The following is a 13,150-nucleotide window of genomic DNA, read 5'->3' as shown; positions in this document are numbered from 1 at the left end:
TGTGCCTTATGGGCACAGAGTTCCATGAGTTACCAGGCCATTGGGTATAAGAGCTCTACTTACCACGCCCAGTGTTTGTCATCAGTTCTCTCTGCATTCATCCTTCTAGGACCATCATCTTCTCGGACACACCTCCAGAATCCTCCTGTTCACCCACTCCATATACCTACATTCCTGGCTGAGCCTTTATCTTCAAAGGCTGTGGGGAACCAGCCAGCCAAGACATCACCTGGCTCTGATCTCATTACTTCACCCCTCCCACTGCTCAATGGACAGCATTGAAGGTCACACAGAACAACCTTTCCAAAAAAAATAAGATTTTATTGTCTTAGATGCAAATATAGTTTTAAAAATGCATTGTAGTGTTGGGTACAGCTGGTGGAAAACGTGCTTGTCGACAGCAGGCTTCAAGAGGACCAGGCTCAGGCGAGCAGCCCCAGGGATCTCTGGTATAAATGAAAGCCACCCCACCCCAGGTATAGCTGCCTCCTCAAAGGAGCCCCAGACCATCACCAAAGCACACAACATTACACTTAAGCCTGTGCACAGAAGCTAAAACTTGAAGAACTTGAAGGAGAACATGCTGGGGTGCTACAGAGCAAGCCAAGAAGCCTGCTTTCCCTTCGTGGGGTGAAGATTCAGGTGACAAGGTGCCTAGAGGAGGGGTACTGGACTCCCTCCAAGAGGGACATAGCCTAGCCGAGGCCATGAGTCCTTTTAACCTGCAGGATGTAAACTAGGAAATAGTTATATAGTCAGTGTCTCCCACCTGCCCTTCCACAATCTCAGCATTCAAGAGAATGCCAAATCCTGTTTGGGAATCTCAAAGGAGTTCCAATCTCACTATGCCTAGGATTATAATGGTGGAACCAAAGTTTGACAGGGAGATGTAGGTGAATTCTACTAAATAACTGGAAAGGAATTTTACAAAAATAAAATTCCACCAAGTAAACACACGCATGCACACACACAGGCTTGAGCAAGTGCGCATGCACACACACATTAACATTCACTGTGGAAAGTTCCCTTTTCCTTCCAGAAGGTTGAGTCTTGCAAGCTCTGACAAGCAGACAACCCTATCTAGTGAGCAGAGGCCCATTCCTCAGAAAGAATGTTCTTGCCCATATTTGAAGCGACAAGGGGTGGGGGCTGTTTCCTAAGGCTTTTCCCACCAGCTTCCTTAAGATCACAAAATCTGCTGAGTAGATCCTGGCCGAGGTGTGTGGGACATATTTCCCACGAGCCCTGTGCCTTCATACTCTTCCACAGTGATGTAACTGCCACTTTCCTCTTACACTTGCACAGACCCAGAACGGGTTCTCTGAAACACTACAAGACACCAAAGGGCTAAGCCCAAAGTTGAACTTCTCTAAAACATGGGCATTCTAGGGGACTGTTCCTGTGTCCACACACCTTGCCAACAAAACCACAAGGTGACACTGAAAAAAACAACTTCCACACAATGGAGGGCTTCCACCATGCCCTGTATCTGTTTATCTAAGAAGAAGACATGTCTCTCTCCCAGGAAAGCAAAGAGAGAGGCGTGCATACACCCAGCTTCTCTCAGGAGGCCCTAGTGAGACAGAGACCCTTGAGGAGCCAGGGTAGGATGAACAGACAAGAGATTTCTGACATTGTGGAAGGAAGACAAGAGCTAGCAAGTGAAAGCAGCTGACCCTGAGGTCAGGCGATCCAGCAGCCACAGTATCCAACACACCCAAGAGAGGCTGCTGGCCACTGGCAGGCCTGGTGCCACCTGCCACTGAACACTACCAGAAAATGGGTACCATATCCCCTAAGAATCTAAGTGGACATCATTCCTAGGGCATAGAACCCTAGAGGACAGATCTCTATGTATGTCTGGGGGAGGGGGCACAGGTGACAGCACACAGACAAGATCCAGGGTTCATGACTGGGCCACATGAGAATCCATGCTGGCTGACCACTTCCAGCCTCTTCTACAAGAGCCAGTGTGTCAACATCAAGTCCCGAAGCTGCTGCGCTTCCCCTGTGCTGTGTAAACCACTGGAGCACTCCCAGCCTCCTCTTCTGACAGCTGGTGCATAGCCTCCGTTAACTCTGAGGAAGCTCTTTAGCCAGAGCTACCCTGCCTCTGCAGTGCCCACTCATAGTGAAAGAACGGGCAGAAGACGCACTGATGGCTTATTCAGATTTCACAGAAACACTTGCAGAGATTTCCCAGGTAGCTTTGTGGTTTCTCCTTTTTGGCCGATATTCTTATTCTCCACAGTGCCACCATTTTGAAGTTTCTTCTATGTGAGTGGGGACAGGAATGGGGATGAAAGTAACTGTAAACAAACCCCAGTCGAACAGTGTGGTCAGCGCCCAGTGGAGACCCCAAGCAGAGAAGTCTTGGCTATTCCCAATGTGGTGACCTTGGTGTCCAGGACATAAGTCAAGGTCAGGGCCCTCTGATTGGGCAGATTCATCAGACAAGATTTCAAAACAAGAAAATCTCCAAGGTAGAAAGATCATTCCTAGAGGAGATTTCAAAGCACTGTGGCCTCGCAGCCACGGCAAAGGTGAGCACCAAGAGAAAGGAAATGGGGACACTCTCAAAACCAAAACAGACATGCACCTGAAAGAGCCTGCCAGCACACACACACACACACACACTCTCTCTCTCTCTCCCCACTCCCTCCTCCTCCCCCCCCCCAGCCCCAGTTTCACACAAACTCAGCCTTAAACATCTGAGAAAACAGGATGAAATTAACTCAGCAAAAAGGAGAGGTAGGCCAGAGAAGCAAAAGACCAAATCTTATACCCCGGAGAGTTGTAAAAACAGGGTTACTCCCCTACAAGGGGAGAGAGAGCCAAAGTCCTGCACAGCCATGTTGTGGCATGTGGCATGTGGTGTGTGGCGTGGGTGGAGGAAGGGCTGGGCTTCACGACATTCTCACAGCAGCGGCTTCATTTTTCTTCTTCTTACCACAGTGGCCTTCACCTTCTGAAGAACCATTTCACCTTGTCCTTGGGAAAAGGAGAGGTGCCTAGTGGGAGTGCCAAGGCCCAGCCTACATGCCTTGTGTTCTCCCCTCAACCTGTAAACACATTTTGGGGGACGGTTGAGGAGGGCCACCATACTATTCCCATACAGGACAGAAATTAGACAAGGAGCGAGCAACCGGTTAGGGGGTCCCAGCAGAACCGCTGACAAGGCCAGCAGCCCCTACCCTTTCTTTGTCCTCCAACTGCCTAGTCCAGGGCAGGCTTAGACCTCAGCAGGAGCTTCTGAATGGATCAGAAATTCAGGGGACATCCTGGGCTCCCCTCTTTCATGTGGTCTTCTCAGGACAGGCAGCTCGGTGAGGCAGAGTCAGGAGAAAAAGCCTACTGCCTGCTCTAGGTGTCACAGCAGGATAAAAAAAACATTCTTCCAGGAGGTACCCTTTACCGGGCTCCCTGAGTGCTGCAGAGAACACCTCACCACCTGCAGCATCTCAGAGGCAGCAAAGAGAAGGATGAGGGTCAGGTTCCCCCCTTCCCCTAACTTTTCCATGTCTCTACCATCTGTAACACATTGGGACATTTGAACCTTCAGACTCGTGCCGTCCTCCAAACTCCACTGGTTCAAATCTGAGCACAGCACTTTACCAGCTAGCCTCGTGGCAGCGTCATGGGCTGACTCCTCGACATCTTGCCTCACAGCATTTTGTTTCTTCCTCCTCATTCATGATGAGACAGACTTTAGTATGATGACATCTTTGGTCTGAGAACTGTCCTGGTTTGGAGCCCCAGGTAAACTTCAGATAAAAGACCTGGATGACAGCAGCATCATGGAGTGTGACCTTTGAATGCTAAAACCAAGGGGGACACCATCCCAGGAGTGTATCTGCCTCTCCCACAACTGCAGAGTCGAAGTGGGTGGAAAACAGGCACAGAAGGGCCCCAGCTTTGAGGCCTTAGAGGCTCTGGGCCGAGGCCCTGGCCATGTTGAAATGGCATGGCAACTGCAATGCAGATAGGACTAAAACATAGACAAGACAAGGCCTGGGGAGTTTCTGAGCCACACAACAGTTTGCATGGCTGGTGCCTTCTTAATCCTGTCCAGTTGGCCTCCACGCCCATTATTTTCCATGTGATCTCAGGGGTTTGTGGAGATTTCCCCTTCAATAGAACACACAAGGGAGGCAGTACATTCCTTTCTGCAGAGGTTGGAACAGTAATCCAGAGGATTAGGTGCTGATGGAGTCACAAGAGATGAAGAGACTTCACTGTTGCGACAGAGGCCAAAAAGTGTGCAGCGGTTGCCAGAGGAGCACAAGTAGATAAGGATGTGACAGGGGCCAAGTCTTGAAGTCTCAAGAATGGAATTTTAAGGACCTAGATGATCCCACCTGCAGGCACAGGCTGTCTCCTTGTTTTGTACTTGCTGGCCCTGGACCCCAATACAACTCCAGGCGGACAGGACAGGAACAGCCGATATTTCCCTTTGTCTGGGTCACCCCAAATTCGGGGGAGACTGATGACTGAGGTCACGGAGTAGGAGGTCACAGCAAAGGTTCCCAAGATGGGATACTGCTGTTGGCAGGCCTCAAACCTGCTTTAGACCTGAGCGCAGCATCCTGACAGGTGCAATGGGCCACTGGAGTCCAGGGCAGCCCTGAGGCGGTGTGTCAGGAAGGGTACGAGGGGGATCTCCAGGCATCTCATGCAGTCACATGCCAATTAAGCTTAGGACTCCCCCGATCTCTTGCCCATCCTGGTAACAGCCTCTGATGCTTGCTCGGGCAGCTGGGATGGATCCGTCAGGATGGAGGTGGTGGTACTCAGCTGTCGGAGGGTACTCAGTACCACTGTGAGACAGAGACAGAAGGCCGTGGTCAGAATGACAGGATGCAGATTCCATTCGTGTAACCCTAGGCAGTAATTCCCAAGCACCAAGGATGACGGCCAGAGTTCAACGGCAGGGAAGGGAAGAGTAACACGAGCCTTATTTTGGGAGCCTATGCAAATCCTGGCAGGAACTGCAAGAAACCCAAACAACTCTAGGCTAGTCCTGCTGCAAGAGTGTTGCACCTGCTGTAATACTGAACTTCTTCTTCTTCTTCTTCTTCTTCTTTTTTTTTTCTAGACAGAGTTTCTCTGTGTAGCCCTGGCTGTCCTAGAACTCACTCTGTAGACCAGGCTGGCCTCGAACTCAGAAATCCGCCTGCCTCTGCTTCCCAAGTGCTGGGATTAAAGGTGTGCGCCATCATGCCTGGCTAATACTGAATTTCTATAACATTTATACATGGTTGTAGATGTAGAACTAAATGAGAACTTAAATAACAGACACTAAATTCACCTAAGACAGTGTGGCAAATGGTAAATGTTCAATAAGGAAGTTGGTTCTGGTCAGGCTGGCAGGTCTGCTGAGAGCTTTCTGGATTCTAGGATCCCTTCAGTATTATCCTTATGCCTCTTGCAGAGCTGGCCTGGCTTTGTGCAGTTGAGTCTAAACTCTTCTAAACACTGACCAGGGAAGGGCTTGTCTCCCTCTGGGCCCAGCATGAAGTCCAAAGGCTGGTATTCTATACTCACTTGGCCTGAGGACAGGCAGAGAGCAGTGCTGATCCAGCCAGGAAAGCGCTGTGCGGTGGAACTCCTCCAAGCTGCTGGTGGACACCATCCCCTTGAAAGACTCAAACAGTGGCTTGATGATCATGCTGAACTGCAGGACGTGGGTTAAGGAGAAGGTGAACACGGAGGAGGGCTAAGGGGTGTACAGATACAGGAGGGCTCAGGCAAGCCAGGCTGACTGCTGACCTCCCTTCTGAATAATTGCCTACAGAAAACTGATCAGAGAGGAAAGGACAGATCAGTTATTGCTAGGCAAGATGTGCCCACCATGAGATTAAACTGTTTGCTCTTACTATGAATGATCTTTGAGTGGACACAAGACAGAAAGAACAAGTTTCTCCACCCACACAGGGGTAAGGACAATGAGGTGGACGTGAGAGCATAGGTCAGTCAGATACAGGAGACAGCTGTATGGGAAGCGAGGAGACGTGTGGGCTAGCAGGAGCGTGGGGAGCACACAACACTCAAGGCAAAGGGTCTGTCTGAAGTTGGAGCCAGTCTTTTGTGTTATGTACAACCTGCAAGCTCACCACTTCCTGCAGAGCTCCCAAGGATCTAGGATGGGCCCCACGAAGATATAAACGTTTCTCTTGAATTCTGATGCCTACAGTACCCACCCTGGCCTAGTAATGAGGAAACGGTCACTTTGTTGAAGCAGTTCTGACATGTGCCACATGCCACTATGCCCCCAGGCTCCATGGAAGGCAGAAAGTAAGAGAGCAAAGCAAATCCGGGAATGAGGCGTGCCAGCCGCCATCTCGAGTCAGGCTACAGCTCACGGACAGAGCTCTTACCTAGATAGTAGTGTCAAGTCTTGAGCTTCATCCTCACTATTAATAAAATATAAATACACAGACAGGAATGGCGGACATTTAGGAAGAGGCTATGTAGCACTGCACTACAACAAGCGCTTGCACAAGTCATCCCGTAACAGGAATACTGCCATCTCAAAGGCTGACGTCAGAGCAGCCGTGGCCAGATGATAGGGCCTGGCACCTGGGTGGACATACTTTATTAGGATACTTAAGACCAGGGGACACTAAGGCAGAGAAAAATCTGAGGTAGCAGGTTCCATCCCTGCCTATGTTACTCTGAAGGCCAAAGCAAAAGCATCATTTGAGTTCAGGAGTTCAGGATCATCCTGGGTAACAAAGACCTTTCTCTCAAGAGAACCAAACAAGGGACTGTGTGGCTTGGCAGTTATGTGTGCACTGCTCTAGAAGAGGACTCAAGTCAGCTCCTAGCCCTTGTGTCAAGAAGCTCACAACAGCCTATGACTTCAGCTCCAAGGATCCAATGCCCTCTTCAGACTCTTCAGGCACTTACACTTAATTCACACATTTATGCATAATTAAAAAACCCACAAATTATGATGAAAGTGAAGGAGGAGGAAGAAGAGGAGAAAGAGGAAGAAGGAGGAGGAAGAGGAAGAAGAGGAGGAGGAATAGGAAAAAGAGGAGGAGGGAGAAGAGGAGGAAAAAGAAGAATCAGAATTGAAGAAGAGGAGGAGAAGGAGGAAGAGGAGGAGGAGGAGGAAGACACATATCACCCTCACCTGGCGTTTGGCGACTCAGAAATTCGCTAAGCCCTAGTTTCCATCTCGGGCTCTACCTCTGTCAGTGAGCGGACTGAGCTGCCTGCCAGGCTGTTAGGGTCCCTGCTTCTCACCTTGCTGCCTCTGCAGTTATCTAGCTGCCTTTGTTTGCCCAAGACCTGGAGAGAAGAGCAAGTCATCTGCCTCCCTACCCCTTCCTGCAAACTTTTTGGATGTGATCTCCCCAGCCCCTAGGGCCAGCCCAGAGCCTTCTCTTCTCTGAGACAGAAAATAGCATTGCCAGCCCCGAGGGATACCCGAGAGCACTGTCTACAATTTTAGCGTGTTGCCTGAGGAAGAAAAGAGCAAGGAAAACCCAAAGATACAATCCAGAATTTCCAATTCTGCAGGATCCTGCTTTTCACATATTCATCAAACATGTCTTTCATGTGGTCAAGCTGGCGGCAGTTGACAGGGACTCCTGTGGCAGGTAGCAGCTGTTGGCAGGAGCTGAAACAATAGGGGATGCTATGGGGTAGGTGGTAGTAGAGGGGCACTGGGGACCACACAGGAAGGACACAATCAGAGACCAATGGGAGGAAGACAAGAGACCAAACTGCTGTAATACAGGCAGCAAAGGCCACCAAGGGTCCCCTGTGTTTCTGGGGCACAGAAGTGTGTGGGTGGAGGACTCAAATGGAACCTCACATGATGGTAGTGTTGAGTTCCTCGATCTCCTCCCGCAGCCTCCGGGCCTCCTCTTGCATCTGCATCCGCTCCTGCTGCAGCTTGGTGATGTACTCCATGGTCTTCTGCAGTGTGATGGCGTGGCTGGTCTGTGGAGAACAGGTGGCTGAGGGGTGGCAGTCCTTAGCTGGCCACTGACACATGGGAACGGTGCACTATCACCATGTCTTGTCACTCTCAGGGAACTTACCTGCTTGGAATTATTGGAGATCAAGCTATTCAGGGTGTTAAAGCCCATCCTGATATTGAAACGCCTTTTCTGTTCAGCTGAGATGTGCTTCTGCCGGTTCTATGGGGAAATCAATTGTCACTGAGACACAGGCCAGGCTTTACGCAATCAGCTTGCTCTTCCTACTGCCTAAAGTAATGCTGAGGAGCTCAAGAAAGACTGACAAGCAAGCCAGGGCCAGAAAACTGCAGGACAGGCAAATGGCTAAAGAGCTCTAAGAGGAGCCAGCAAGGAGCAGGCAGGACTCATGGGCCAGGGAGCACTATGTGCTCTGTCCCCTGCCTGCCACACTCGCCACTTCTCTACAATCCAGAGCTTGCAGCCCTGTTATGGCATGAGACTCCGTGCTGGTCCCTGGCCCCAGGAGGCCCACCCAGAGCTCTGAAGAGGCCTTAACCTTCATGGGCTTGTTGGTGGGATGGGAAATGGTTGAAGTCAATTTAATCTTAGTGTTTCTGGGGTTGTAATATAAGTTGGATCTGTGCCTCTCCTTTCCTGATGTTTTCTTCCTTCTTCAACAGAATCAAGATCCAAGAGAAATAAGCCATACCTTTAATGCAGCCACATTTTTGGGGTCTGTGGATTTCCCTGAGCAGTTGTTCTGGGGAGACTGAGGACTGGGACTTTGTTCTGACGGGCATGGAGAGGCTTGGCCTGAGTTCGGGCAGTCACGACCTGAGAAGAAAATGCTCTTAGCATGCAAGCACTTGAGAAGGGGACTGGAAAAATAAGAAGTGAGCTTGCCCTGTCTTGGCCCCACAGCTGTCCTCACCAACCAGAGGGCCTCCCAGCAAGTTCTCAGGCTTGGAAGTCCATTTAAAACCTTCTGTAACTACTCCAGAGGAAATAATTGAGAAACCCTTGCCCACATCCCAAAGGGAGTTGCTGTTTCCAAGGTGTGCTGGCTAATTTTGTGTCAACTTGACACAGCTGGAGTTATCACAGAGAAAGGAGCTTCAGTTGAGGAAATGCCTCCATGAGATACAACTGTAAGGCATTTTCTCAATTAGTGATCAAGGGGGAAGGCCCCTTGTGGGTGGTGCCATCTCTGGACTGGTAGTCTTGGGTTCTATAAAAGAGCAGGCTGAGCAAGCCAGGGGAGGCAAGCCAGTGAAGAACATCCCTCCATGGCTTCTGCATCAGCTCCTGCTTTCTGACCTGCTTGAGTTCCAGTCCTGACTTCCTTTGGTGATGAACAGCAGTATGGAAGTGTAAGGCGAATAAACCCTTTCCTCCCCAACTTGCTTCTTGGTCATGATGTTTGTGCAGGAATAGGAACCCTGACTAAGACACCAAGGCAACACCTGAGACAGGAAGTTAGATGTTGAATATGGATGGATTCTGCCCCATCCCAGGTATCAAACTACTCAGAGGAAAGGCTGAACTGCCAACCCAGGCCCTAAATTGCCACCTCAAGGCAGCCAGGGCCATTAGAGGCTTTTAAAGCAACAGCTCCTAGTTCCCGTGCTCAGCACATTGGTATCTGCTCTAATTTTGTTCTTTAAAATCTACATATTGCCAGGTGGTGGTGGCGCACGCCTTTAATCCCAGCACTTGGGAGGCAGAGGCAGGCGGATTTCTGAGTTCAAGGCCAGCCTGGTCTACAAAGTGAGTTCCAGGATAGCCAGGGCTACACAGAGAAACCCTGTCTCGGAAAAAAAAAGCTGGAAAAAAAATTAAAAAAAAAATCTACATATTTACTTTTTCTCACTCACTCTGAAAATGTTAAATAAAAAGTACTACTACCTTCTGACCCACACAGAATAGACCAGAGTACTACAAACCACACAGGCTTCTGCCCCATTCACTGCTGTCTCTTAGGAGTCATTTTCAAGGTCCCTTAGAATGTCCCTAGTGCGCTTCACTTCATTCTACCAAATGCTTCCAGTTACTTAATTTTTCTCCTGGATAATCAGGCTCCAGTGCACATCTCTGTATGCTGGGCTCGCTCTGCAGTCCCACAGGCAAGGGCAGCTTCCTTTCCCTGGATAACTTTAAAACTACTGAAGAGTCCCATTCTTCAAAACCTCCTGTTGGACAAGTCCACCAAGCCCTGTCAGCTGGAAGCCTTTCTTAGTCCCATCTTCCCAAGTAAGACCATCAGGAGCAGCCATGGTCTTAGCTAAGAAGAGGAGGGGTTAAGGTGCAGCCCAGGGGCAGACTATGCTGACATGTGCATTTTTCTAGCTATCTTCCCAGTATGGCACTGGAAGGAACCCAAGTTCTACTTGTAGCCCAATACTGATGTCACAGGACTCCTAGCCCTGACCTTTGACTTCACAAGTCAACAGGCAAAACCAGTACTGTCCTGACTGTTCTCAGTTGTAAGATGTGAAAATAGCCACAGACTTGCAGTAGTTTAGAAACCAGGAGGGAAGATGCTATGACTAGGAGCCTGCTGCTGGCTTCATGACTACAGCAACCCCAGGCTCAAATTTCCCAGACTGTGGACAAGAACTCTTCAGTCCCTTTTTTTTGATGGTAAGCCACTGTAAGCCTGGTCTTCTGAGTGTGGTTTCTTGAGTGTACTAGCTACCCATGCTATGACATGCCTGCCATCTTCTTTTCCTTTTCTGCTGGTGTGGCTACAACTACGCTGCTTCCCAGTAAGCATTTCCCCAGACTGTGCTATGAGCAGATGGAAGGTTCTGTACGCCCAGGCTTGCTTATGGGGGCCTGGGAATGGCCTCCTCAACCCAGAATAATCTGCTTATTTCCCACGAGGCCCTGACTGCCCCACTTGGGTGAATACTCACTAGAGCCCGTGGCAGGGACCTGGGGACTACCCCCATGCAGTGAGACCTGCTCGCCCTTCACCAGAGAGTCTTGTACTGTACTTGGAGAAAAGAGTCGAGAGACAGGGCTAGGCTGGCTGCTCGTGCTGTGGCTGAGGAACTCCGTGACTCCAGAAGCCTGTGGAGACACAGCAGAGAGATCTTGTACCACTGATGTAGAGCAGAGCAGAGCAGCTATACTGGCACACAAACACAGGCCACTCTAGGGAGACTAGAGGACACTAGAGGACTGCTAAGGCCAGCTCTCTTACCCTGGTGATGGCAGCAGAAGCAATGACCACATTGGATGGGGACACAGTAGATGCTAGAATCCCTTCTCTCTTCAGAGGAGCTGACGCCATGATCACCTTCTGCGGTTGGCCTGAGAAGGCAGCTGTAGGGATGAAGAGATGTGAAGGTAAGGGCCTGACCCTGTAGAGGCCTGGCTGTTACTAACAAAACTCATAAGCTGCAGCCAGCCAGGAAAACAGGACATCACACACCCTGCTGGTGAAGCATGTGGTTCCTCACCAACAGGGTGGGGAGACCAAGCCCCAGGGCATCTGGAAGATTTTTGTACTTTTTACTTGAAAGACTGATACTATAACCCCTAGAAAGAGACACTCATGACCAAGTGTTCTCAAATCATGTTTTCAAGACTCTTATTTTTATTTATTTTAGCTTCTAAATTATATTTTATTTATTCTATGTGGCACGCGTATGGTGTATATGTGCAGTATGTGTGTGCGCACGCATGCCCATGTGTGTAGATATGCACGTGCCATGGTGCACATGTCAGAGGACAGCTTGTAGAAACTGATTCTCACCTCCCACCATGTGGATGCCGAAGATCAAACTCTGGTTGTTAGACTTAGCAGTAAGTGCCTTCACTTATTGAGCCATCTCACCTGTGCAATTTTAGTCTCTTTAACTGGGGTCACCTTATATAACCTTGGCCGGCTGGGACTTACTCTGTAACTTAGACTGTCCTCAAGTTCAAATTCTTCCTGCTGCAACCTTTCAAGCGTTGTGTTTACAGATATGGGTCACCACACCCAGATCAAGACCTTTTTTTTTTTTAAAAAGAATTATTTATTTATTTAATGTATGTGAGCACACTGTAGCTGTCTTCAAATACCAGAAGAGAGCATCAGATTCCATTTCAGATGGTAGTGAGGCACCATGTGGTTGGTGGGAACTGAACTCAGGACCTCTGGAAGAGCAGCCAGTGCTCTTAGCCGCTGAGCCCTCCCTGCAGCCTGACCATACTACTTTTTGAAACATAGAGAATAGAAAGATAAACTGCACATCTGAATTATCCATATTGCTTTGTTGTATTTAAGTGGGAAGGGAGGTATTCCGAATGTAAAGCCTTAGAGAAAGGGAAACATTGCTCCCTAGGCAATTCTGGCTGACCACACCCCAACCAACTCACCTGGAGCAATGCAGGCATTCTTCAACACCAAGGAGACAGGCTCAGGTTTAGGAGCAGGCACTATTTTGGGGGGCTGCTTGTGTCTTACTCCAGTCAAGGACACAGGTTTGGGGTGTATAAAAGTTAAATGAGGTTGGGGAGGTCCCACGGCTGGTGGCTGGGGTACGGATGACAGGGCCAGAGCACAGGGGGATGAGGAGGGGGTCGGATGGTGCGCTGTGATAACAAGGCCCTGGTTCTGGCTGAAGGTGGTGGCAGAAGCATCATGAGTAAGGGTTGCAGAGGCTGTGTGGGTAATGACAGGGGTGGATTTGCTGACTCCAGCAAACTTGTGTGGCTGCAGGAAAGCTGGTGGGGTTGGGGGGTTCAGAGTAGGGGCGGGTGAAGGAACTAAGGGCAATGCAGTTGGAACAGGTGCTGGGGCGGGGCCAGGAGAAAGTAAGGTCATCGTAAAGACAGGGAGGAAGGGCTGTGGGACACTCAGTGGAGGCTCAGAGGGACCAAAGTCTGCAGGCTGAATAAACGGGTCCACAGTTTGGGATGTGCGTTCACAACCCTGGCCCTCTGTGGGATCCAGGGAGGGGGTTGCAGAAGATGTAATGAGGCTATTGGGCAGGCTTGCAGGAGGGAGAGCTGTATTTGGCAAGATGTTCCCCTAAGGAAGGAAGAGACATGAAGAAACAAAGCTACAACTTAATAATTAGCTTTAACTGTTTAGCCCTACATAGTACAAAGCTCAACTGTGGACATGGACACTGAGGGACCAAGGGACAGAAGTGCTATCTCCCAGGCCAAACTGCTAGGCTGGGGGAATAGACCTGTGCTCCCAATGTCAGCAGGGCTCTTGT

At 49.7% G+C, this 13,150-nt stretch overlaps 1 protein-coding gene across 1 annotated transcript in view; it reads right to left on the bottom strand.

Moving 5' to 3' along the window:
• Positions 1–300: 300 nt before the first annotated feature.
• The window catches only part of Mlxip (MLX interacting protein), a 61,869-nt gene continuing 49,019 nt past the window's right edge, over positions 301–13,150 (bottom strand). Inside the window, exons 9-17 of the mRNA XM_021163687.3 lie at positions 12,303–12,957; positions 11,140–11,261; positions 10,850–11,006; positions 8,644–8,768; positions 8,055–8,153; positions 7,826–7,953; positions 7,504–7,627; positions 5,545–5,674; positions 301–4,817 (exon numbers count right to left, since the gene is read on the bottom strand). Coding sequence (XP_021019346.1) covers positions 4,696–4,817; positions 5,545–5,674; positions 7,504–7,627; positions 7,826–7,953; positions 8,055–8,153; positions 8,644–8,768; positions 10,850–11,006; positions 11,140–11,261; positions 12,303–12,957 — 1,662 coding nt within the window. The 3' untranslated portion in view covers positions 301–4,695. The remainder of the gene's footprint in view (positions 4,818–5,544; positions 5,675–7,503; positions 7,628–7,825; positions 7,954–8,054; positions 8,154–8,643; positions 8,769–10,849; positions 11,007–11,139; positions 11,262–12,302; positions 12,958–13,150) is intronic.

Source organism: Mus caroli, unplaced genomic scaffold (assembly GCF_978045245.1).
Source record: "Mus caroli unplaced genomic scaffold, Mus_caroli_1 scaffold_4, whole genome shotgun sequence".
NCBI lineage: Eukaryota > Metazoa > Chordata > Mammalia > Rodentia > Muridae > Mus > Mus caroli.
This window is presented reverse-complemented; position numbering and strand designations above follow the sequence as displayed.